Source organism: Pseudonaja textilis, chromosome 3 (assembly GCF_049901715.1).
Source record: "Pseudonaja textilis isolate UNSWEBS1 chromosome 3, rPseTex1.2, whole genome shotgun sequence".
Taxonomy (NCBI): domain Eukaryota; kingdom Metazoa; phylum Chordata; class Lepidosauria; order Squamata; family Elapidae; genus Pseudonaja; species Pseudonaja textilis.
Window position 1 is genome coordinate 34,277,275 of NC_141992.1, and position 27,991 is coordinate 34,305,265.

The window sequence follows — 27,991 nt, forward strand, 5'->3', positions numbered from 1 at the left end:
GCGTCCCGCCAGAGAGATGGCGGCGCTGGTGAAAGTCGTGGTGAGTCGGGTGCGTGACCTGTTGGTGGGGAGCTTCTTTCCTCAAGGTGGCCGGGGCGCTGGTGCGATGTTTGCAGGCTTCCCTCCTGAGGTGGGGGAGGGGGGAGGGATTTTTTTTCCTTTTTTTTGCCCGGGGTGCCCTGTTTTGCCTTCGTTGCTCGGTCAAGAGCGAACCTTGATGTATGAATGGCAAGCCCCACGCGATAGCAAGAGCACTATATGCCGCTTCACGGTACTTTTGACAGCCCGCTCTAAGCGGTTTACAGAGTCGCAGGATGGTTTTCAGCTGCAAGTGGGAGCCGAGGAAGAGGCTGCCTGCCTAAGTACATTCCCTGAATATCTGTGGAGATTCTCAGTCATCCAAGACCTGGTGGTCCCAAAGGTGCTTTTTCAAGAGGCAACTGGACTTTGTTGGTTTTTTTTTTTTTTTTAAAGACATTTCATTTCTCATCCAAGGACCTTCTTCACCTCTGACTGGATGGTGGGGAATGAAGGATTTATACTCCTTGCAGACAACTCCTTGCAGACAACTCCTTGCAGAAAGCTGGACATTTGCATTCTTTTTAGAGAGTCATTAAGGCCACCTAGATTCCCTAAAAGGATGCAGATGGCCAGCTATCTGCTAGGAGGAGTATAAATCCTTCCATTCCTCACCATTCAGTGAAGAAGCTTGAAGAAGTTTCTTGGATGAGAAGTGAAATCTCTTCAAAGAAAACAAAGTCCAGTTGCCTCTGGAAAAAGCACCTTTGGGACAACCATGACCTGGATGACTAAGAATCTCCATAGACATTTGATAGGCTAAAGAAATCCATCCCTACACCTTCTCAAGGCAGAACTTTTCAGCCAAACATTAATTGTCATAACAATTAACATACTTAATTCTATACCTCTATTGTGCTGATAAGCATTGTTCACTATTGTTTGGAAATGTCAATGGAGATGGTTTATTCTGAATTCATTTGGCACTCCCATTATTCTTTGCATGTCTGTGTTTCCTGTAACCACTGATGTGTTGCTTTTCCCGTTTGCCTGTTAGTTGCTCAATAATGCCAGCATATATAATAGAAGAACAGAATTGGAAGGCAGCTTGTGGGTCTTCTAGTCCAACCCTATACTAGGGCAGGAAATCCTACACTACTTCAGACAAATGGTCCAATCTCTTCTTAAAAATTTCAAGTGTTGGAGCATTCACAACTTCTGGAGGCATATTGTTCCACAGATTCATTGTTCTAACTGTCAGGAAATTTCTCCTTAGTTCTAGGTTGCTTCTTCCTTGGACTTTCTTATAGTAACTATAAACATTAAAAGGTTAGAAGAAATATGAACATTTTGCAAGGCAGATATATCACCATGTATGTAGTTTAAATATCTATTAGTGAGATGTGTCTTTATACACACAGTCCAGAGAAAAAGAACAATTTTACTAAACTAAATCACTTAGATCCAGTTATATCTCTTGTATCCAAATACTTGTTTATACTTTTCCTAAGACTGCAGTTAATGGAAGTGATTTTTTTTTCATATTATGCAAAATATGATATGCAAATAAGATATGACTATCTTGACTATTTTGATATGATATCAAAATATTATGCAAATAAGATATGACTATCTTATCGTTGCAATTATAACCATGTTTAGCTTTATATTGTGAAATATTCTGGCTCAAACTGTAGCTGGTTACAATTGATACTGACTCCTTAAATATGCTTTTATATGGAAGCTATATGTTGTGGGAGGGTGTTTGTTTTGATGATCACTATTAATGTGATATAGCATTTTAATTATACTAGTATCATACTTCATTTTAATTTTCTCATAATGTAATAGTTTTTCCCAAGTTAATTGTTTTATCGCGCTATAAAATATAATACATTATAATATACAGATAATAGCCAAGTTCAGTGGCATTTCTACAATAGAAATTAGAAATGTTCTTCATCTAACAAGTGTTATGCATCTATTGAAAACCTATTGAATAATTTATAATTTAATGAAATTACTATGTTCTTATAATGAGTGTTCCTTTTAGAATATAATTTTTAACAGGATATTTCAGGATGATTTAGGCACATATCAGTGTTGCAATATTATGTATGTATGTATGTGTGTGTATATATATATATGGATCTTTGGTTGTTCGGGTTTTCTCCCGCGTAAGATTCGAATCTTACGCGGGAGAAAACCCGAACAACCAAAGATCCACATACAAATACCCATGAACCCCTTAACCTCAGAAAACATATATATATATATATATATATACACACACACACACACACACACACACACACACACACACGTACATACTATTGGAAGCCTGATGATGGCAGATGAGATTCTGCCGAAACGTTGCTACAACTTTAAAAGCACAACTACAATGACATGGGAAAATACCCGAACAAAGCTGAATGCCATACATGTAAGTACCCGCGAAAACTTAAGAAAACAAATATATAGATAGATAGTATAATATAATATAATATAATATAATATAATATAATATAATATAATATAATATAATATAATATAATATAATATAATATAATATAATATAATATAACTGGATAGTAGTACAGAACATATCATTACTGTCATGCATCAATGCATTCTACAATATTCCATTGAAAAGATTTTTTTTTCCCTTAGGTTCATGAGGTGAATGCATACTCAACCCCCACCCCAACTAAAAATATTAACCATACACTGAAAAGTTACTAGAATACAAATCTGCATAATAATTTGTCACTTTGAACTGTAATTGAATATGTTGAAAATTCATATGGTTGAAGTATACTGTGGAAATTCAGAATCTTCAGAAGACCAGTACATTTATATTTTATATTAAGTTGAACAGTCTATTGAATTTAAATTTTGTTCCAAATGAGTGACCATTGATATATTCTCTTTTATTTTCTTTTTCTAGATACACTGTACTAGAGAACCTCACTGGATTGCATTATGCAACGGATTGATACAAACAACATTAGCTCAACGACAATGGGGCAGATTGCTCCATCCTTCTCTCCAGGTAGGAATTCAATCATAATGGGGCAGAATTCTCCCTGGAAATTGCTGGATAACATATTTTTACAGGTATACAGGCTGAAAGAATTAGAACTTTATCAGTGTACTGTATTGTGTGGGAATTTTATGGGAATGTTGAAAGAAATGCGATCTGCTAAATAATTTGAACCTGATGTGGTTTACTGTATTTTCCTTTATCATTCCTGAAGGCTAATTTTATCTGCTGTGCTATGCAGAACATGGTTGACTCCAGTGTGTAACTTTCAGGTTTATGTTATCTCTTAAGTTAACAATGTTTCTCTTCTGCATTATTTTTTGCATACTTATGTCCTTTTTTTTTTTTATCAGAGACACAACAATGGCCAGTTTCCATTAACCAAAGTTTGCTGTAATTTAATACAAAGTATCAGGACAATGAAACAACCAAACAGAACATTTCATCACACAAAGGTCAGGAGAAAGCAAAATTTTCTGTTACAATTTTGTTGTTCAAATGTACTGGGCTACAGTTGTGGTCTTATTGGATCTGGAGATTTCTGGATTTGTATAGGAGAAGTGTGGCTAATTTTAGAGGCTACCTTTATAGCATTATGTTTTTCAAAGAACTTTCCCTATTTGTTGAATCTTCATAAGAAAACTAATGTAAGGGCTGTTGCGTGCAGTATTTCTGATTCTTGTTGAGCAGTGCTTGCTTATTCTAGAGACAGAGACATCTATAGACTACCGTAACAGTGAAAAACAGCAGTATAGGCAGAGTCGGATTTTGAGGGGCATCTGCAGAGAGGGATAGTGAGTGATGCAAGTAGTGTTGTGACACAAGCCTCACTATTTGTTATGTGTGTTATGATGCCACACAAATTCGCAAAAGGGATAGAGCAGGGATGTCAAACTCATGGCGTCATGGAGTCATCACTTCCCCCCCACTTTGCTAAACCAGGCATGAGCGTAGCCAGTGTGTGACGCATCTGGCCCATGTCCCACGAGTTTGACAGCCCTGAGATAGGGTTTCATTATTTAAAAAATGCTCTCTTGATCATTTTGATGAAAGCAGCAAGAGCCTAAAGGCAGAGCTGCAGGTCTTGATGTGTTATTTATTATGACCAATTAAAACAATGGCTTTCTTAGGCATTGTAATCAGATTAGGCATGTATCTACTAAGAACATTTCAGCAGGGCCTTCTGAGAGTTCTCCCATGCAAAGCTACAGTGGATCAGTCAGTAGGTGTTTTTGGTTGTGGCCAAAACACCAATTGTCCATGCTTTGAAAGTTTCTACCTTTGGAGGATTGTACAGCAGACTTCCAGCCAGCCTTTCTTAAGGCAGTCAAATCAGCTTTATTTTTCTGTTAACCTTAAGGTTTTTGTGGCATCCACTTGGGCCAGTTTTTTCTTCTTCTCAGTGGCGCTTGCTTTTTTAAAATCTGTTTAATACTATTCCAAGTCTCCAGATTGGAATAATCTACAAAACCTAGGAAGTAAATATCAATTCTCTACCTTCCCATCAGTAGCAGCAGAACTGCTATTGGAATTGTGTTTATAAACTACATACTTTTTCAATACATTCTTTCAATTACATAGTCACAAATGTTATCTAGATAAACTTGAATAATTAGAAGTATTTAGAAGTTCATCTTGTGAAGTTAAAAAGAAACTGTCTCCTTTATTCCGTGTGAAATTTTAAATGATACTGGTAGCCTTTAACTTACAACCATTTGTCCAGTGACCGTTCAAAGTTACAATGAAACTGAAAAAAGTGACTTATGACCGCTTTCATACTTATGACAGTTGCAGCATCCCCATGGTCATGTGATCGAAATTCAGATGCTTGGCAATTGGTTCATATTTATGATGTGTCTTAAGGTCATGTGCTCCCCTTTTGCAAACTTCTGACAAGCAAAGTCAATGAGGAAGCCAGATTCACTTAACAGCACTTGTTACCTTAACAGCTCCAGTGATTCATTTAACAACTGTGGCAAGAAAGATCATAAAATGGGGCAAAACTCACTTAACAAATGTTTCGCTTAGCAATATTAATTTTTGGCTCAATTCTGTTCATAAGTCGAAGGCTTATGGTGGAGAAGAAAAATATGGCAAACATTATCCAATTTGATACATTGCTTTTACAGTATATTCAGGTAGAGACATGGTCAAAAGTATTTGTACCCATCCCCTTTTTTTCAAAGAATCTCAATTACAAGAATACGTTAAATCATATATCAAAAGCAAAATGTCTGCTCTATGGAGTGTGGAATAAAGAATGGTGGGTACCATTTATTTGTGCCAGTTTCAACTTATTTCATAGCTAATTGGGATTCAGATTATGCAGTAAAGGGATGCAAGTCATATCTAACATAGCTGGGATGTCTCTAGTCTAGGGTTTACATTAATTGGGTTCAACATATAGATGGAAAGTATCTTTTTGCTTCATTTTTTTCAAAAATAGTCATTGGGAAAAAAATGGGAAAACTTGTATCAATTTAGATCTGGCATTTAGAACTGATTATAGTTTTAACTGTTTGAAATTTATGAATCAAAATGTGAGTTTTATAACTTTTTGCTTTTATTATAGGTTTTTAGAAATTCCGCTCAGCCATCTGAAGAGAAAGTAGGCACTTTCACAAAGATAATAGAAGCAATGGGATTTACAGGGCCACTAAAATATAAAAAATGGGTAAATATTTTTCTTTTTAAGTTTGATCCTCTTTTTCATAAACTTGTTACTTGTATTTGGTCTAAATTTTGGTGTAACACCAAATTCCTAGTCCAGAGAAATGATGACTGTATTTTATAGAATAATCCTATTCATGCTTATTAAGAAGCATTGAATTATCCTTGGCATACTAAGGATGTTTATAGGAATGCAGCTATTATACTTGAAGATAAAAATGCTAACTTTGGCTGAATATTTTCTGCATGTCTAATTGTGACCCAACATGCTATGAACTGACTTAATGTTTTTCTTCTTTTCTGACCTTTGAGTGGTCTTTGAGTAGCTTGTAATCATGTTAATGATAGTGCAGAATACATTATAAATGTAAAATAATTGTATTGAATTTGAAATGGGCTGTTTCAACTTTAAATTCTGAATCTGAAGCAATGCTCAGAAGAGTATAAAACATGATTGTTCAGTGCTTGGAACAATTATGGTGCATTTAGAATACAAGTCATATTGTTGGGACTTTGCATCTCTTTTGTTGCAACCCAGCAACTTACTATGGAAGGAAATTTATTTTTAAAAGGAAAGACTAAGTAAAATAAAGAACATTCCAAATTTAGTTTTTTTTAAAAATCAAATGCTCAACTGACTCTCCAAAAAGCATTAAAAAAATAATGTTTTTATAACTAAGATCTACTCAATTGTTTATTAAAGAGGTTGTTAAAAAGACTAATGAGTAGAGTAAAACTCAAATGCATGATAATAATATAACTTTTATTAATATAATATATTGCTAGAGCTTTCTCCAGAGATAGTTGGAATGCATTTTAAATAGCACCATCCATATTATTTTTAATCTAAAAGTTGTTTTTAGAATTTCTGGGTATTGATGTGTTGATGTGGCATTATAAAATCTCCAATTTACCTAGCAATATCTGTAAACACAGATTACAGATGCATGAGCCATGGGGTGTTTTTATATGATCTTCTCATCAAGGTTTATTTACTTTAAATATTGTTTTAGGAAAGACTAAGCATACTGTATTGTTTCTTAAGAAGATTACATCATTTTTAAAGTACCTGACAGGATGTTTCAGATAAAGTCAAGAATGTTTACTACCATTGAATCATAGAGCTAGAAGGGACCTAAGAGATTAGCAAGTCCAATAAGTGCACACTGCAGAATTCACCACACAACCCCTGATTGATCTAGCCTTGGGGTACAAGGTAGAGAATAATCCTCTGAAGTTACAGGAAAGCAGATTCCGGTTAAGTAATAAGATAAAATAAAATATGAAAAGAATATTTCAATTTGGATTCTTGTACTGAGGTTAGGAGCATATGTTAGTGGAAATGAAGTATTGCTAATCTAAGTTATTCTAAACTGAATGTTGTTAAATGAAATTAAATAACTAGTTCAATATGTTGTGATTCAATAATCTTTTTAGTTTGGTTTTTATTTTGTATGCTGCCCTTTTGCTGTTTGCGAGATGGGCAGCTATATAGAGCTAGAAGGGACCTAGAAGGGACCTAAGAGGTTTAATAAATAAATAATGCATATTTAACTAATAATAAATGATATATAAATGTGAATATCACAAAATATAGAGGAACATTTGTGTATTTTTGCAGAAGTTTCTTAAGTGAAAAATAGAAATGATACAACATTGTATTAAGCATAATTGTCTTTTCTCTTCAGAAAATTAGAATAGCAGCACTACGCATGTATACATGTTGCGTTGAGAAAATAGACTATGAGGAATTCTTTAACAGTAAGTTCTCCATCCTCTCCTCCCTTCTCGCTATCCGGTTATTGTGAATAGAAATAGGACAGCTTACAAAACTCAAATCTTGCCATTTGCCTCCTCTAAGTTGCTTTGAAAGGATTATCACACAGCCACATAATGCATACTGAAAAGAAAATGAAGGAAATTATTTATATCTAATTGACAATTTCTTTAAACAAAATATATATGTAAAAAGTAACTGCCATTACAACTGAGCACTGATTTCTTTGCTGACTGAGGCTAACACATTTTATTATAAGGCATAAATTTTTGTGAGTTGCTGCTCATCAGATACAGGGAATAGCTTAACTGATGTAAGATTTAAATATATTGGGATGGGATAGGGAAAGGTAGAGGAAGATAGGTTGGTTTTGCAGATGAAGATTTCATAGAAGACTGGTTATAGGTTACATAACTTATATACTTATATAAGTTATACATTTATGAATTGTAATGTGTTAAAATCTTTTAATAACGATTCCAAAGTTGACATTATTATTCACACCCTTATCATTTTCATCTCCAATCTTGAAATGGGAGAGAAATAGTATTTCTGTTATCTCTGTTAGCACAGAAGTATAGGCAGTTGTCAAAGTCAATTCAGAACTATCCCTCTATTCCTACTCAGTTAGTTTACTTGGGCTTCAGCAGGAAAAGCAAGAAGGGTGTAGGACCATGACAGACAGACATGGGCTACAGGGAGGCGTCAGACAGTTAGCTTCCTGTTTCTGTAAAAACCATTGCCCAGAGGTTTAAGGGAAGTCCCACAACAGTGCTGCCTGGTCTTGGAAGGGGAGCACCATCCCAGACCATGTTCTTATACACTACCTTATCCCTGCAGGAAACCCACAAGACCTCTATGATGAATAGAATAGAATAGAATAGAATAGAATAGAATAGAATAGAATAGAATAGAATAGAATAGAATAGAATAGAATGCTTTATTGGCCAAGTGTGATTGGACACATAAGGAATTTGTCTTGGTGTAAATACTCTTGGCATACATAAAAGAAAAGATACATTCATCAAGAGTCAAGAATCATAAGGTACGACACAATGACAGTCATAGGGTACAATAAGCAATCAAATCATACTAGGAAACGATCAATATAAATCATAAGTATACAAGCAATAAAGTTACAGTTATACAGTCATAAGTGGGATGGGATGGATGATAAGGAGCGATGAGAAGATTAACTGGAATAGTAGTGCAGACTTTGTAATAGTTGAACAGAGTTGAGGGAATTATTTGTTTAGCAGAGTGATGGCCTTCGGGGAAAAAACTGTTCTTATGTCTAGTTGTTCTGGTGTGCAGTGCTTATAGCGTTGTTTTGAGGAAAGGAGTTGAAACAGTTTATGTCCAGGATATGAGGGGTCTGTAAATATTTTCACAACCCTCTTTTTGACTTGTGCAATATATAGGTCCTCAATTGAAGGCAGGTTAGTAGTAATTGTTTTTTCTGCAGTCCTAATTATCGTCTGCAGTCTGTGTCTGTCATGTTGGGTTGCAGAACCAAATCAGACAGTTATAGAGGTGCAGATGATAGACTTAATAATTCCTCTGTAGAACTGAATCAGTAGCTCCTTGGGCAGTTTTGAGCTTTCTGAGTTGGCATAGAAAGAACATTCTTCGTTGTGCTTTTTTGATGACGTTTTTGATGTTAGGTGTCCATTTTAGGTCATGTGATATAGTAGAACCTAGAAATTTGAAGGTCTCTACTGTTGATACTACTTTGTCTAGTATTGTAAGAGGTGGTAGTATGAGAGGGTTTCTTCTAAAGTCTACTACCATTTCTACGGTTTTGAGTGTGTTCAGTTCTAGATTGTTCCAGTTACACCACGATGCAAGTTGTATAACCTCCTGTCTGTATGCAGATTCATCGTTGTCTCGAATGAGACCAATCACTGTTGTCTCATCAGTAAACTTCAGTTTTCTAACAGATGGATCTTTTGAGATACAATCATTGGTATCTAGGGAGAAGTGGAGAAAGCACACAGCCTTGGGGGACCCCTGTGCTGATTGTACAGGTATCAGATGTGATTCTGCCTAGCTTCACCTGCTGCTTCCTGTCTGTTAGGAAACTTATGATCCACTTACAAGTGTGTTCAGGTACCGCTACTTGGTTTAATTTACTTAGAAGAGTGTCTGGAATGATGGTATTGAATGCTGAACTGAAGTCTACAAAGAGGACCCCTGTGTAGGTATTTGGAGATTCAAGGTGCTGTAGGATGTAATGCAGAGCCATATTAACAGCACCACCTGTCGATCTATTTGCTTGGTATGCAAACTGCATGGGATCTAACAGCAGATCCGTGATGGTTGTCAGGTGGGACAGCACAAGCCTTTCAAAGATTTTCATAACTACAAATGTCAGAGCAACTGGTCTGTAGTCATTCAGTTCCTTGATGGAGGGCTTCTTTGGCACTGGGATGATAGTAGAGCATTTGAAGCAAGAAGGAACATAGCACATCTCTAGTGATCTATTGAAGATTTGGGTGAAGATAGGGGCCAGTTGGTCAGCACAGACTTTTAAGCAAGAAGGAGTTATCTTGTCTGGCCCTGGTGCTTTTCCTGGCTATTGTCTGTGTAATAGATCTTACACTTCTTTTTCTGTGATCACCAGAGGTTGTGAACCCAATGGGTTGGGGCCAGTTGTAGGAGGCTTGGCTGTTGTTGGTGTGTAGGGCTGCAACATTCAAAGTGGTGCTTTGCAATGTGCCCCAATAGGAATGAAACATCATTCCATAAAAGGAATTATGCATCCCCTGAAAGATTTGGCACAGCTGCTTAGAAGGCTAAGATTTCATAAAGGCTTTGGACAGAGCACTTAATACCATTGTGAAAGCTCATAAGATGTTGCCTAGAAAGATTGCTGACTTTGAATTCCTATGTTAAGTAATTTGTGGTAATTACATGATATGCACAAATTGTTTTTGTTTTTATACCGCATTGCTTAAAATCAATCATGTGGTTTGTTACAAAGTACTAGTTTATCAAAAGGCAAATTGCATAGTCCAACATATTCCCTACTAACTGAAACACTAAAATACCGTGTTAATGTAGATAATTTTATCCACCATCACCACCCCCATTATCACCAGTTCCTCCAAAGCTCTGATCTCCTCCAGCTTCTCTCAAGTTTCATAGGCTTATGTGTCAATCTAGCACTGGAGAAAAAGAATTAGCTTAGGTACACACATGCATATGTGCAGACTTTTTCCTCCTTGTATGTTCACAATAGATGTGTATGCAAGACAACTCATGTATGTTTTTAAATGTGTAAGTATAAAATACATTTTCACTCATTTTCACATTCATTTTTAAGAATTACAGCTCCCTGACACTTTCAACTCTTGGTTTTTAGTAGCACAGCTTCATGTCTGGTAAGTAAAGCTCTTCAAAGTTACATTTACTACAGTTTTTTGTATCAAGGAAAGGAGAAATTTGTCACTCAGCTAAACCATGTTAAATTCTGACAGATTAAAAAAAAAACTTCAACATGCTACTTCTAATAGTTCCTTCACTCTACTAGTTTAAAACCTTCATTCTTTTAAAAGCTTCGTCAGCCTGAATGGAAAGGTCATTAATTTATCTGTTTTTAGGAAAAGCTCACATTTACGTAGAAGTTCTTTGAATTGTGAGAATTTGTGGTAACTTGACTTACTAGTTGTCAGAAGCCTTTAACAAATTATAGCACTAACATTTACATTTTCACCTCTAAAATCTAACTACAGGTTACATGGGTGCCAAGTTTGTTTCATGTGGAATATTTAACACCTCAAAGTGATTTTTCCTTCGTTAGTTAAATAATCATCCAAGAAAAATAACTAGGAAAAACTTTTTTTTTATCTAAAGTTAGGTGCTTGAGAAGGTCAGAATGATAGAATAATGATATAAAGGAATAATTGTTTTCCATTTGTTTGCCTTTTTAGAAATTGATTACATTAGATGTAAATTATTTTGTAAAAATATTGTCAAATTAATTTTAACAATACATTTCATTGTTTTACAATCAAAGTTTTTTGTGGTAAGTACTTCTGAAAAAAATTGTTATGTTTATTTTAAAATACATTTAATGAAAACCTTAATTGGAATATGCTATGATAAATAAACTGTTGTGACTTTTAAAAAGAATGTTCCTATTTTTTTCTGTTTTCATAAAGTATAAATGCAATTCTGTAGTTTACTTAGAATTACCTCTCACATAGATTAGCAGTACCAGTTCTCAAGTTAGTAAACATTAGTATGAACCTTATTCTAAAATTAATGGCTTGACTATTTTAATATTTTTGAAGGTGGGCAACATCAAACAAATAGTCACTGCAATTTATTTTGTCAAACAACTACCTTTTTGAAAATGAGTTAAAAACAGATGATAGGTTAAAATAAGCAGCAGTGATATCCTTATCATAATGAAGGAAGTGTAAGAATGAATATGTGAATTAAAAATCTGTACTTGTTTTAGGAAGAAAAGTCAGCATTTCCTATTATGTGATACAATATTATATTTATCAGAATCAGAATATTTTGGGCGATGTATACAACTTTAGCTTTAGCTCTACCCCAGGCCTTCAGTTCCAGGATTGCCTGGAATTCATTGAAGAAAGAGGTTGGCTGATGTATGGAAAGAAAATACATTGACATATGTAGCAATGATTGATTTGTCAGGTATGAGGAGAGAAGTCAGCACTAGAGCATGAGATCTATCTAAAATCTTTGTTTATGAATTGAGAAGCTGTGTAAATTATGAAACATGAATTTGGAAAAATGGATATCAAAGCAAGTATAGTCTGGTTTCTAAACTCTGATAATGCGGCAGAACCTTCACTTAAGAAATTAATGTGGGTAAAGAAAATTTCAAAAACTTATAAAATTATTAACTGTTTAAATGTAGCCGTATAGTAAAAAATATGTTTTACAGCTGTGTTGATCTGGCTAGAAAATCTGTCATTTTAATCTCAAGTGGCAGTTACTGTAAATGGGAGACTCATTCCAGTTTCCATGACCTCATTCAGAGTGTTGCTAAATTGCTGTGTGACAGCACAATGCATCTAAATTCATTGCAACTTTTCAAGCATTGGGTTAAAGGCATGTTGGGAATTAGTGTAGATTTTTATTTCAGCCAATGTTAATTGTATTAGCTTGTGATTTTTTTAAATTAGAACTATGCAAGGCTTTGTCTTTTGCTTCCAGAAATGTGTGTCAGGACTGCGTAGGGTCACCAATTTACAGGTGTTTAAAAGCAGATCTTTATTTTCTCAGGATTATGCAGCAGGGAGCTATTTTAAAGACTTCCTGATAGATACTGTGTTCAAACTCTTAGTTGAATCCCCTCTTTTTAAATATGGCAATTGGAGGTGTGATAGATTATTGGACACAGTAGCTGTAGTTGTATGCCTCAGTCCCTCTAACTAGCTGGTAATTACTTTACTGCCACATCTTGTGTCAGAACTGTACTCCAATTGAAAGCTGCTCTCCAAGAAAGGGCTGCAACAAGGCAGTGGGCTGGAGGGAGATGCCAGGAAGTGAAATGTGCTTGCTTGTTATCATGAGGAAATAGATCTTGGTGTGAGAGAACATTCCACAACAAGTACATCCATCCTGGATCAGCAGCAAAAAGCGTTTAGTGGAAGTCTGCCATTTTGAAGACCTTAACAAGCCAGCAAGAATTTACTGATTCTCTAGCAGCTTTGTGTTGTTAGTTGGAAGTACAAATATTAGATCCATCCAAGGTTAGTCAATCCCCAGAATTCTGTTGCTCCCAACCTCACACTTCATTATCATCTTATTAATCGAAACACCTTACTCTGATTTTCCCATCACATGATCTGATAGTTCTAGAAATTCATGTACTTTTGCCACAAATATTCACAGTATGCTGTATATAGGGCTGCTATTGAAGAATACTTGGAAACTGCATCTGATTTATAATCCTACGGCCACCTCAGTTGGTATGCTCATATAACCCCTTTTTTAGTTGCCAGTAAGCTTCCATGTGCAATTCAAAGTTTTTCCATCAGCAAGATCTGATACACTGAGAATGCTCCAGGTCTCAACTTTAAAATGGTGCCATTTGATATTTTCTAACACAAACTCTAGCATTAACTCTTGTCTCTAGGAGGAGCATTTTTATTTTGTCAATCTCTGAAAATTTATAAAAAACTAGACCAAAAGAAACAAAATAGCTATTTCTTATACATTAGAATTGTATTTCTTACCTGTGGTTCATGCTAGTTTAATTGTATCTATATTGTATATTTTAGCACCCACACAGTATTTTCAAAATATTGTTTAAATCTCAAATTTAGAGTAACGCATGCAAAACCAGTACTTCTTTTAATACACTGAATTGTCAGCTTCAAGAGTGACATTGTTTTGGCACAGAAATTGAAATTCCTTGATACATACATTGGATTTGTTCTTTTTCAAAGGAGTTGATTCTTTATTTGGAATAATTAATACTGTTCCAGTTTTGTACCAAAAGGCATATAATAACCTTACATGTTTTCATTTTAGGAGATAGCTGTCAGCCTTGGAAGCCATATTTCAAGGAACTCTGACAATAGCCTGATTTCCATGTTTAGTTGAATATTGATTCTAATGAATTAAATCTGTGGCTCAGTCTTAACATATTTGCCTGGGATTAAACATTAGTTGAAAACAATTAAAATTTCAAGTACATGTGTTTAAAAGTGAGATTCTGAATGGATTTCCTTTGCTGACTTTTGAAAATTTATTAATATTGCAGCCCTATAGCTGGAAGGCAGCTAAAAGAGATAATATAAATTAATCAGCCAGTTTCCTGTTATCTGTGGAATACCGTGGCTATGTTCTGTGGAATGCTCTACCAGAAGTTGTGTTATTTTATATCCCAAAGTGATTTTACTGTATACTATACTCTTAACATCAGAATTTTTAACCAGTCTCTTGAAATTTGTTTCATTTTTGGTTTATTTTATTTTCAATATATTTTCCATTTTTGTATGTGTCTATATTTAAAAAAATGATTTGCTTTCCTCTAGGATGTGCCTAGTACGAATGAAGCAAGAGGGCAGAACAGGAAAATACATGTGTTACTATATTGTATATGCTATGTGGGAAGATGCTGAGCAACGTGGGAAGGTTATGGGAGTGAGTATTTCTTGATATGGATTCACTGATCACTTAACTATCTTCTTTGTTCACAATACACATATATTGGGGAAGTATATGAGGAAAAATTGGAAGCTACTGTGTAGTATGAATAATAGACTGGCAAATTGTATCATCTTAGTTCAAGTCCTTACCATTTTCTATATGTGTTTCCCCTCCCCAGCTCCCGACAGCAGTTGTGGCACAATGCTGTGTTCATTATTATCACAGAAATGGAAAGATGTTGCTAGTAGAAAATCCCAGATTGTTTTAAACTTGAAATCCCAAATATTATATGAAAATAATTTAATAAATACTACTTTACTTAATAGTACTATGAACAGTAACAACAATAATAATGTATAGCTGAGTGACCTTGGGCCAGTCATTCTTTCTCAGCCCAAATTACCTCCCAATACAAATCATATTAGTATTTCCTGAATTTTTTAAAAAAATCTCAGTAACTCAACTTATAGTATTAGTTTTAAAAAGACTTGCTGTTTAATTCAGAACAATTCACTTTGTTTAATCAAGATTTCTAGCAGAGAGAGTAAATCTCTCTTAAACAGTAAAATTTAAAGATGCATAAACAGTAAAAATTTAAAGAGAAAGTACCGTCTACAAACTTCCTAAGCCGAAGTATAGAAATGTTTGATTTCCAGATACTACATTTATTTCATGTATGTACTTTGCAGTATAAATTGATTACTATACAACCATAGTTACTAGTTCTAACAATATAAATGCCATAAAGAAACATAAGGTCTAACTACATATAATTGTTCAAGGAAGCTTTCTTTAAATGCAAACTTTGGAATAATTTTAAAAAATAATATTGCTGAAGAAAATAAAAACAAAGTAATTTGGAAAAGCAAGTAAACTGCCACAACAAATTGCATGTTGTGGTAACACATAACTAGTGTATACATAGAGTCGCTTTATAAGAGAAATGGGCAGTCTCTAAATATGATAAGGAAATTACAGTAAGTAATGGAGAAATGATATATGATTGTAGATTGAGATATGGCCACTTTCTTTAGTTTTACAACTTGCTATTTGATGTTGTCAATGTGAGAACATCATGATTTGAATCAAGACAGCCTACTGCATTTTCACTTCCAACTTATGTTTTCCTAGTTTTAAACAGTGTATTAATTCATAGACTGGCTGCTAAAATTGTTGCAATTTGAATCTCAACTGCAAAATGTTGGGACCCTTTAACCTGAGTTCTTTCAGCACTTTTCATTGTTGGCAAGAGGTAACCAAAACTTGACACAGCTGTAAAAACAAAATGAAAGTCTTTGGCCTCAGCAATTCTACTGGTGCTGGCAGGTTTCATATATAAATTTTATTCTGCTGCCCCTAAAACTTGAAGTTAATTTTGTTGGTTATGTACCAGGTGTGCCTAGTTTTGTGGCTAAACATTGTTTATCTAATTTTTCCACTTCTGATTTTTCTACCAAACTTTTAAAAAAGCATAAAAATTTATTTGTTATTGTGATTTAAAGTGTTGATTGTAACATTAGGTATCATTTTTTTTAAAAAAAAAAACTTAATTTCATTCTGGTCGTGCAATTTAAAGACATAGTTGTCAAAACTGCCAGCTATTCAGTTTTGTGAGTTTCAGCTAAAACATGGGCTTTATTTTTGTAAAATGTAAATATGTAAACTGCTGCTTGAAAAACAATATTCATCTCAATCACCACCATCATCATTTTGATAAATGTGACTCAATAAGGTAAGTGTATGGGTAATCATATCCTATTTTATTATCTGCGTATACTTGAATATTTTGCTTATGCCCTCAGTTTCTATATTTCTCTTTTTTGAGTTGCATTACAGTTTTAAATGATTTTTATATTCCATCCAAATGGGGATATATAGTGGAAGTCAACTTGAGAATCAGAATATTAAATGATCTTCGTATCATCCCATCTTGTTACAAGTTGGTGGTCATAATGTTACATTTTGATTTAAACAAAAAGTTGTGTTTAATTAAAGATTTTGTGGCGTAGTCATTTGTTGCAGGTAGAATGCTACAAACAACTTATGTTCTAACTACCATTAAGCAAGGTATAATTGTCTATATATTGCTACAGGTTCTATTTGTATATAAATATGAAACAGAGGACTTCATAGTAAGCTGTAAATTTGCTCATATTCTGAGAAATATGAAAGTTAGAAATATTTTAGAGTAGTGGTGTACAACAGTGGAGTGGTTTTTTTTTTCTGAAACAAGGATCACATTTGGCCTTTAAGTGATGGGTTGAAAGCTACACTCAAAAAGCTAGGGAATCAGCCTGAACAAAAAATTAAGTTAGTTTCATTTAATTTATCTTTACATTTGATTTAATTTACTATTAACTTTAGTTAACACGAATATAGTTACTTTCCAATCATGTCAATTCTTCAGTCGATAAAAATTATAATTCGTTACAAAAGTTAAAACTCTTGTGAAGGCCACAGCTAAAGTTTCAGGAGCCATTGATTCTCTCGACATTTTTGTTATAAAGCAAAGTAGTCAAACAATGGTATCAGATTTATACTTGGCCCTTTACTTATGTTCTGCAGCCCTCAAACTTTGAAAATTGACAGCATGTTTTGCTACCATGTTGAAGCAGGGAGAAAAGTGATACCATCAGCTCTAATGCTCACTTCACATAATTAAAAAAAAGACAAAAACCAGCATAGTTTTAAATGGCCTTATTCAAGTAAGTGATGCAGTTCTGCCTACTTTGAATCATTGTGAATCTATAGCAACTCTCCCCTCTTCTAATGTGAAGTGCCAGTTCTACAAAGTTGTTCATTCCCTGTTCTGGAACTGAGCATTTTGGTAAAAACCTGTCAGTGAATTCTCTTTAAGTAGATCCTGCTGGTTTTTCTCAATGAAATACCAAATGGATACCAAATGGATACAACGGATACCAAATGGGAGCATTTTCCAGGCCATTGCTTTTCATTGTATTCCCATTATTGCCTTTATGTTATAACTTGTAGCATGGACTCTCAGCATTTAAATGGTTTATAGTTCTGAAAGCTGTTTACCTTTACTTTAGAAAGTAAATGGTACTGTAGTTACTTGCTTTGTATTCTCAGATTTATACAAAACAGGCATGGCGTGGTTATTTTTAATGTATTTCTTTCTTTCAGCAATAGTTTTGGTACTATTGTAGTCTCCTCTTTTGAGTTCATACCATTGCCCACTCTTATCATATAAGGAGTTATTCTTACAATTAGAGAAATCCCCCCCACCCCTGCTTTTGTTGTTTGGAAGCCTATGAAGTGAATGCTGTAAAACTTGTGTTGTCAAAGTGTCGTCACGTGACATATCGGGACTTTCCTCCCCTTTGCTAAACTGGGTGGGGGTGGGGCCAGCACATAATGCATCCTGGCCGCGGGCCATGAGTTTGATACCCCTGCTGTAACTGGAAACCAATAAACCAATAGGAAAAACTGCATTTGATATCATTGCTCCTTCTCCTGATCTTGGGATACATTCTCTCTTACTTTTGCTTATTTTTACTAACGGCTGTTTTTTTCTGAAAAAGCACCTGAACTTGCAAAGTATGTTTTTTAGAGTCGATAATTAATTACATAACATACTCTGTCTTCTCACAATAAGTACTAACACTATGGCATTATCTTGTAGTCTGCCATCCTTCCTCGAGAAGCCTTGACTTGATACTTTCTACACACAATAAAAAATAGGAAAGCCTTTATCGTTAGCATTCTTACTTGTTAATTCCTTTTCTTACTGTTTCAGCAGTAAATGAAACCTTGGATTTAAGTAATGGATCTTTTTCTCTTGTCCCTTTTTCTTGCTTTTCCAGGGGATAACATGTGCAATTCACCAACTTTCAATAATATTACTCTCCTGAATGCTAATCTAAACTCACATGAAGAGCCATCTAAAATTGTGCAATCAAAACAAATTTTGAATAATATCTCTATATAAATTGATTTGCAATATCAAACAGAAAGAAGCAAACCTACAAGTTGCTGAGATATATAAACTATTGTTAATATTTACTTATTCCCGACCTTCGTTTCTTTAAAAATTTCAAGAAAAGCTTAAATCTTGTGGAAAATATGTGCAAATCAGATTTTGAAATTAGTATTCCTTGTGACAAATAAACATTTATTTAAACAAAACGTTGCTTTCGGGTTGAAGGGACACTGTAATCCCACTACATCTAAGACTTGTTTGTTCAGTATAAAATCCTGATTTGTAGCTGAGTCTGCCTTAAAAATTGTACAAGATGATAGGAGCAGGAAGGGGCCATCCAGCTCAATATGCCAACCACATTTTAATTTATCTTAATCCTACCTTCCTGCTTTTCCTCCAGACCACTCAGGCCCCTCCTTTTCCAGAAACACATTGAAGTGTTTCTTGAATTCATGTATTGATTCTGCAAATGGAGTACAATGAAGTCTTTGTTTCATGTTAGGTAAAGCTATTTATGCTTGGTAGCCCTCTTACCTTCCCTCATTATGACTTGATTTGACTGAAGTTTGCTAAAGTTACTTCATACTGCAGTAGTAAATCTGAAAGAATCTGGCTGTTAAGTAACTAAAATAAAACTTCCACTCCTTTCTTTTCTTTTCCTGATTTGCCAGAAGATGTCCTTGTCTAATTGTAGTAGTTACAATTAATATATTCTGAATTTCATAGATGCCCGAAGTAACAAAAGTCTAAAGTAACAATGTATATAATGAAAAAGAATCTATAAATTGAATTAGAATTGATAACTGAATTGAAACCCAAGTATAGGAACCAAGATAATCCCTTTCATCCAAGATTGTCTGTGAGCTATCTTCCACAAAAACTTTCCTAAAAATGAAGGTTGAGCATCTCTAGTGAGATGTTTTTTAGGATAAGGTATCCCAATGTCTTTCTCCCTGTGAAACATTGAATTTTATCTTCAGGACTGCCTATTCCAGTTAGAATTTGCCCACTCACTGTATTCTGACATAGTTTTCAGATGGTCTGTATTTGATGAGAGGAACATAGAGGTAAGCATTTTCTATAAGAGCTCTTCTCCTCAGAGGCAAGATTGAACTCATTGCTCATAGTCTTTTGAACATTTGTTTAAATATAGTTACTTCAGAGGACTTTGGGGAACAGATTGTCATTCTGAAAGGGATGTAACACTTTGAATGTTGTATCAAGATACATTGTTGTTATTTTTTTATTTTAAAAGTTTTATTTTGTATGTTGTTTGAATAGTTGTTTGAATAGGATACAATTTGGAGTAGGATACAACTGAAGTCTAAAAGTCCCATAAATAAAATATTCACTCCTCATCTTATTGCCATTGGCACTATATAGGTTGTGTTTCTGCTGGTTTTCCTTCTGGAATTTTTCAATGTCCCAGGGTGTTAAGGGTGTCCCAGGCTCAAGATGTGGAAAGAAGTTATTTCAGGGTAATCACTTTGAATATCCTTTTCTCTGAATTCCAGAGACTGACCAGTTGCTGAGATTGTAAAATTGCTGAGAAAATCCCTTAGAGCAACAGATTTGGTATGGATCAGTTGCAATGTTACCATGCCAATGAACCATAAACTCACCAGACTGTGGTCTGGCTATGACCAAGGAGTGGACCATGATGTCCACTTTCAAATTACAAACCATCTATTTCAAAGTAAAGACTAGACATTTAAGACAAACCCATGGATGTTGTGAATTCCTGAACCATTCCAGACTCCACTCTAAAGACACGGGAACTGAAAGCTCCTAGCACTGACAACAGAAGAATCTAAAAATAGCCCCAGGATAAGACAGGTGTTCAGGTAGAGGTTTCAGTAGACATGCTAATAAGCAGAAAGGTAAGCAGTACAGTAGAACAGCATGAACCCTAACTTTTTCCTACAGTCCAGTTTCAAATACTAATATTCTGATCTGTTCACCAAGATATAAACAGGACTAAAGTCTATTGAAAGACCACCCTGGTACCCATCTCTGACTAGATTTTATTCCAGATATATGCTATACCCCAAAACAGTAATAGTCACCACTTGATTTTGAAGTTTGGTAAAAGTAATGCTTTTTTGTTTCTTAATTCTAAATTGTCTTCTGTCTCTGTTGTTAAAAGAATATTGCTTTATATTTCTTTCTTTAGCTGATGCGTACTTCTGTATTTTGTTTGTCTTAGGGTAATGTCAATACCCAATTGAGGTCAAAGTGATCCATACCAATTTTATATCCTTCTCTTCAGCATTGCTCTGATACTGTCCTTGTTTATGAAATGCAGGGTGGCAGTGCCTATTTTGAAATGCATACAGTTCACTTCAGCATACATTATGGTATAACGATACAATTAATTCAGTTTTTTATGCAAGACCTCACAACTTATTAAAACTTTCCCTCAGGAAAACAAATATAATTTTCAGTTTGTCTCATTGAGAATCTTGCTAATCCATTGATTTATAGAAGCAGATTCTTTCTTCTCAATCTCTCCTGCATTGAAATAAAAAGTACTGTATTATGTTCTAAATGTACAAGGTTAGAAATCCATAAAAAACCTTTAAGACTGGCTATCTCCCAATAATGTTTCAAGTTGTGTCAATTAATAAGTAGCCCCCTCTCCCTAATATTAGAAAGAAAAATATTTGCCTGATTCTAGAAGACATTGGATGAAAACTTTGCCATAAAGTATCCCTTGTATGTATCTGTCATTAAAAATGCGCAAACTTCTTAGAATTCGCAAAGACAGTACTGGTGGTATTGATGAACCATTTGGCTGTTACAACTGAGGAGCAATCTATTTATATAATAATATATAAATAAATATTGAAGACTGGAATTCTCCAGGAGTCTGGTCAACTTACTCTCTGTAACATTTTGTGGTTCACTTTTTTCCCTTTACTTGAGGGCAGAACTAGGGCAAAGAAATAATTTTTATTCACTTCAGAAAGGTTACAGCAATAAAGAAACTCTTGTTAATATCAAGGAGCATGGCAGCCAGGAGTTTTCACAGTCTGGCATTGTTTGTTTTACCAGCAATTTGGAACCTTCTGCACTCTTAAAATATTGGCAAGAAAATATTTAACTATTAACTGTTTTGTGGCAGGCATGCCTTGTGTAAAAGAAACCCTTGAAGAAGCAAAATTCTCTTCCTCTACTTTTGAAAGATGTGGGAAAAGTTAAAATCCTGTAACATATATGCCATCTTTTATGGATAATTAAAATGTCCATTTAAAAAAAACACAGTCCAGAAATCCACATATATAAAAATAACAAGAAATGCGGCAGAAATTAATAATAAATGGATTGGGAGAAAAGAAGGATAATTAGCAATCAAGTATATTTATCTCTTTATAATATGTTGGATGAAAACACTGAAATGTTCAAATTAGTCATTGCTGTATAACCAATTGCTGATTGTAATGAGAAATGAAAGGGGCCTTAGGTGTATGTGATTTCCCTTCCTTTCTTCCCTTTGGCTATAAAAAGACATTTTGCTTTTGTTGTTGATTAACTATAATTTTGCATAATATCCAAATGGCTGTGATTACTTCCAATTATGATTATTTTGAAATAGACCATTTTCATATATGGATTTGAACCTTACTTGTTCTAATCATAATTGAGCTAATCATGATTTGCATCAGAATGTTACTCTGAAATAAAGTCATCTTGGGGCTATGCTGTATATAAAACAGAAAGCATGTACACCTAGTGTTTGTTCCTGTAAGTATTAGTCATAGTTTAAATGTTATCTTTGAATACAGTGAAGGGATCTTTTCAAAGATAGCTTTCCTATGTTATATATAAAACTAAGAATCTTAGCACATTTTGAATGTGTATCTTTTAACTCCTTAGTTCTGACAATCTGGGAACAATTTTAAAGCTGTAAGCTATGCATATTTATCTGGAAGTTAAACACTGTTGGACTCATTTGGGTTTAGTTGTATCTAAAATTGCGCTGTATACCTTCTGAAAGTAATCTTGAGCCATAGATTTCAGTGGCCTTTAATGCATCTGTGCTTAATTTATATTTTTGTGGGATTTAGAGCCCAGTCCTTAATCTGAAGCCTTTAGAAAACTTCTGAGCTTCTAGAATGATTGCCTGTTTTTTTCCAAAGATTCCTCATTTATTTTGATCAAAAGCCAATAGGAAAGTAATTCCTGTCCAAGTTCTGATCTTCACAGATCTGTGCAGGGCTTATTTTGCAGGAGAATAAGATATAGTTATCAGTAATTATAAGTCTTCCACTATTCATAACATTTGAGACAGGATTGTAATTTAAGATGTAATTATTGTTGAAAGCTAGATGTTGAGATTGGTGTAGTTCTGGGAAGATAGGATTGAGACAGATTGTTCAGAGTCCTCTCTAAGTTTATTTTCTTTAATGAAGTACTGTGTCTCTAGAGTTAGCCATAGAGTTTCTCCATATGAGGATAGCCCTCTTAAAATTGTGCTGTTGTTATCCAGGGTATACTCCCCCTTCTCAGTTTAAGACTCATCTTTTTATTTATTGGCATGTAGGCAATAGATTTTGGTTTTCTTATGCTGTTTTTGCCTCTAATACCAGTCCTACTTCAGAGAACACATTGGTTTTATTTTTCAGGTTAATTCTCTTATCCTAAGAAGAAGTCTGAGAACCTTGACAGAAGTTTTCTATGCATCTATTTTTGGATATGATGAGGTAATGGTAACAGTTAAATTAAAGTTGAACATGCAGAGAACAGAAATAAAATACTGGTATTAACATGAGTTAGACTCATTGTGTGGTCAAATGCCCTGAATATTTGTTAATGTTTCCTAATATTTCTGCTATTGGTGATAGGTAAATGAAGCTAAGAGAATGTGCTGTGGCCACTAGAAAACGATCATAGATAACAATGTTGAAAAAGCCATCTAGGACATAAAACTCAATCCTTGTATTAGAGAAATCCAAAATAAAATATCCCTGATGGATGCCTGTCTATGTCTACTTGAACATTCAGTGAAGAGGACCTCACTCTGTCTCTTATCTATAGCATCTCTTTGGGAACCTGATACCAAATTGTTCATAGGAGTCTATATTCTGTTGAAATTTAACTTTTTTGCTCTCTATTGAATTGTACTTGTTTTAATACATGCTCCTGAATAACCCATCATAATGTTGAATCTGCTACCTGGATCCCCTTGTGTTATACTTGTTTCTAACCACAGATTGATTGCACATTCTGCAGTCCTGTCTATAGCTGTTAGCACACAATATTATTTTATGTAGTCAAAATCTAATGTATTTAAAAACGATATTGTTATCTACAGAAACTGTAATCTCCTAGTATCCTTTTTATTGTTTTCCTTTTAAATATTTTTAAAATAATCTTTATTCTGTTTAGTAAAGCAAATAAGGGCTTCTGTTGAAGTGCTTAGAGGTTGTTAGGCTCTAGAGGGGTAAACTTGACCATAGTAAAACAAATGAGCTTTGGGTTCAGGGATCCATTCTTGGGGATTGTCCAGCTTTACCGAATAGGTTTTAAGAAAATTCCTATAGTTATCCATATTTTAGTCTCCTCTTCTTTGGACTATTGCAATGCAATTTTATATGGCGCTACCCTTGAAGACAGTTCAAAAGCTACAAGTAATCCTAAATCTCCAAATAATTAAGTGATTGTAGTACATGTAAAGAACAATAGTTTTGACTAGGATTTATCTTATTCAAACGGACTGATTTGCAACTTCTTCTGGGAAATAGTACACATTGTGACAGAAGAAGACCCATTGCTGGTCTCCCCTACAGAGCTGAAAATGAACAGAGTAGTAATAACCTTTCTATTTAGTAGTCATGTATAAAAATAGCTAGGAGAAGGTAGGAAGTGAAGCAGAATCAGATATCTCAAGCATGGCAAGTCTATAATAATGGGTTTATTATAAATCCTTCATCCTCTATAACATTGAGATGGACTGCTAGTTAAGGCACCAGACTAAAAACCAGGAGACCAGGAGATCTAGTCCTGCCTTAGGCATGCAAACAAGGGCCAGTCTCTCTTGTCAGCCCAACCCATCTCACAGGGTTGCTGGGGCAAAAATAGGAGGAAAGCATATTAGGTCTGTTCACTGCCTTGAGTTATTTATTTAAAAAATAACAAAGATAGAATTAAAAAAAAAATCCTTAAAAAACAAGAGGAAAGTAATGAGATCTCAATTACTTTCTGCTGTAAGAGGCCAGTGATGTTTAACAGAGTTGCTGGAGGCTTTTATGAAAGCCTTGTCCAATTTCCCCCTAGCCAATCTGAGACAGCATATTTCCCATTGTCACTAGCAGCAGCACACCAAAGGTCCAAAACAGTAAAAGGGCATGGCCTAAATGATGCTAAGTTGTTTGCTTGTCTGTTTTTTTTCTATCTGTAATTTCTTCTTTACAGTAAGCCTCTGGTAAATCATGTTGCCTCTTTGCTGTAAGGGATTGTCCTGTATGAATTACAGCTTTTAAAAGAAAAGCTGAGCATCTTCCTTAAAAATGTATTTTAGGGAATACTCTCAGATGATCATGTACTTGCAGCAGCTATCTGGAGAAATCTGTTTGAAACACATTGCAAGGATCCTAGGCAGCTGGCAATGATGGTAGAATATGTGCGCAAGCAGGTAAGTACCATAGAATAAGGGTTCCTTTACTATTTTGTGAGGAAAAAAAATCATGATCGGTGAGAAGCTAAGTTGTCTTGATTTTCATTTTGGTAATTAAACTTCAGGGTTTTCCGTAATATTGTGTCTCCAAAATACATGCCTTGATTCTGGCCATTCTGCTTCTTACAGCAATTTTCAAAAATCAGTTTTTCCCTATCTAAAGTTCTTGACTTCTCACCCCCAAAGGAAATCACATTATCTGCCTTTCTGTTGTATTCTGGCAGGCAGAAAAGTTTTTATTCAAGCACCTATTTAATGTGTAAATCAATGGAATTCTATTAATTGGGAAAGGCTATTTAGGAACTTGGTGTTTCTCAGCAACCCCCATCTGCAGTTTATCAAGACATTTACATCTGTTTCCAGTATTGCACAGCTACTTTGAGGAGCTTGCTTCTGTAGTCTTTGAAGGAAATGTAGCTGCTTTAATGAAACTTAGGTGTTCATATTCCCATATGTTGTGAAGCACCTTTGAAGCTGAATGGGTGCTATTTTAATAATACATTTCCAATTGTGTTTTAATTATGGTTAATGTACATAGTTGGTTGTTTTAATATTATATTATTAGCCATTTTGTATTTATTTAGCATATAGCAAGCCATTTGTATGCTATTTGTTGATAGAAAGACTGGATGTACATTAAACTAGTAAATAAAGAAATAATGAGACTGGAATCCCTGTATTCTGGGGAAGGATTCAAAAAGTGTAAAAAAACACTTTTACAATGGGGTTTTCAGAGTTCTACCCTTAGAGCTCCTACTGATAATCGAGACACCTTCTGGAATTGTACTATGATGACAAAACTAAGAATTTCAGTAGAGCAACCACATTGACATAAATTGCATTTGAATATTCTTAATAACAAAGAGAACCTATTTTTTTCTTTCTGGAGCACTCTTTAAACAAATAATGGCCCCATCTTCCATCAGTATCCTGAAGGAAGAAATCATCCTTCCAACAAATCTGTAAGTGACTTGCACTATTTTGCTGTGATTATCAGGTGCAGCATCTGGATGCTATGTCAGGAGAAGACCTGCTGCTGTCTGGGGAAGTGACTTGGCGCCCCCTAGTGGAACCTAATCCACAAAGCATTGTAAAGCCTGTTTCTCCAGTATATAATGATGAAGGACTTTGAATCCTTGGCAACCAACTTGAAAATGTTTGCTGTTGTGTATATTACCTTCATACATGGAACAATTTCTGGAAGCAGGAACTGGGAATTGTTAGGAAAAAGCATAATAAATGCTGTATTGCTATGTTAAAAAGTGATTAAGAGTTTGTTCTTTTGTAATTATACATTCTAATAAATCTAAATAGCATGGTGTTTTTAGTAATACATATATAAATAGTTGCTATTATTTATTTGTGGATTCTTTTACAGTTATATTATCCGCAGGTCCTAGCAGCTCAGAAATTTAATCTTTTGTGGGAAAAATAGTCTTACATGAGAAGCAAAATGTTTTCATTGGAGAAAACTCATTTGTTGAAGCTAGTATTTGCTTTGAAAGAGGAATCCCTACTGAAAATTTCACCTACTTTTGTTCTAGGGCTTATAGGAGGAGAAAAAAAGGCCAAATTAATTTAGCCCCAGTAATAATCAGATTTTTCTTCTAGCGGATGTGATTTGCATTTAAAAAAAAACTATGTTCAATGCAACTCTAATTTTATCATCTACTTTGGTCCTATTACCCATGGCTAGAAATTCTAGTATCAAGATCCATTGTTTTAGTATTATTAAGGCAACTCAAAGGCTTTTTCTCTGCAGCTTATCAAATGTATCTTCATTTAGAAATTATCCTGATTTGTTCATATAAAGCAAGTTGACACATTATTCCTTTTTAGAAGAGAAATTTATTTTTTTGTTGTCATAGGTAGCACTAAATATCTTTCTGTTTCACCTTTTGGGTTTTTTTTTTTAATGGAAAAGTTGAGAAAGATATATTCTCGACAGATTTAACTAAAATATAGTTGTCTGTTTTACATTTTAAGCAGTGCTTTATTCTAGAAGTTTATAGTTTGATGTATATATGTATATATTACAATTGTGTAATATGTGATCAAGGTTCTACCAATGCTCTTCTGCTCTTATATGTTCTCCAAAAGCTCTTGAGTGCTATCATACTTTTCTACATGAACTGTGGGGCAAGACTTTTGAAAATGACCAATTCTTTCCAGAAGTTTAAGAAGTTCAAAATATAATTTCAAGCAGGCAATGCTGTTACTTGGTTATTGCATATATTTTGCTCTCTATGATCATGTAAAAAGCCAATACAGAAGATGCTTTATTTGAGAGAAGAAAATTAATGGAAATTCTACTAAAGAGCCAATATCTCTAACTCAATTCAAATGTATAATCTGGTCCTATAATATGTATTATTGGAACATCTTTGGGAAAGGTTGATTTTTCACTAACATTTCTGTTAATGAAGGTAAGCAATTATATTAATCATTTGAATGGAAAGGAATATAATCCATTTGCAAAACTGTCTATGCTGAATGAGGCAAATATATCATTCTAGATGCTCTTTTGTTGTATAGGTCAGTTTCTTAAAACTAAAGCCCACTAAATGCAACCCCAAGCATTTAAATTATTATTTTTTTGTAAATAAAGCTTACTCAGCTAAATCTATAATAAAATGATGTGTTACGTTCTACTTTTATAAAAACATTATAAATCAGGCACTTTTCCCTCAGTTTATTTAAGATGCCTTTGTCACAAGCTGTGCTACACAG

At 34.4% G+C, this 27,991-nt stretch overlaps 1 protein-coding gene across 4 annotated transcripts; it reads left to right on the forward strand.

Annotated features, from left to right (window-relative positions):
- Positions 1–27,895, forward strand: UQCC1 (ubiquinol-cytochrome c reductase complex assembly factor 1). Of its 4 annotated transcripts, none has more exons than XM_087929235.1 (10): positions 1–271; positions 2,966–3,070; positions 3,415–3,516; positions 5,634–5,735; positions 7,420–7,492; positions 10,834–10,891; positions 14,531–14,639; positions 23,211–23,288; positions 25,106–25,219; positions 26,259–27,895. In XM_087929235.1, the coding sequence occupies exons 1-10, from the start codon at positions 17–19 to the stop codon at positions 26,391–26,393; spliced, it is 1,131 nt and encodes a 376-aa protein (XP_087785361.1). In that variant the 5' UTR covers positions 1–16; the 3' UTR covers positions 26,394–27,895. The 4 variants fall into 4 exon arrangements, 3 of the variants coding, with proteins under 3 accessions (XP_087785361.1, XP_026553503.1, XP_026553504.1); XM_026697718.2 differs by having other exon boundaries at positions 1–49; XM_026697719.2 differs by having other exon boundaries at positions 1–40.
- The last annotated feature ends 96 nt before the right edge of the window (positions 27,896–27,991 follow it).

Excerpts from the sequence above, each read along its gene's own strand:
- UQCC1 (XM_087929235.1), top strand. The coding sequence starts at position 17 with ATGGCGGCGCTGGTGAAAGTCGTGGTGAGTCGGGTGCGTGACCTGTTG. Across the intron at positions 3,517-5,633 it reads GAACATTTCATCACACAAAG|GTTTTTAGAAATTCCGCTCA; the intron begins GTCAGGAGAAAG and ends CTTTTATTATAG. Across the intron at positions 5,736-7,419 it reads CACTAAAATATAAAAAATGG|AAAATTAGAATAGCAGCACT; the intron begins GTAAATATTTTT and ends TTTTCTCTTCAG.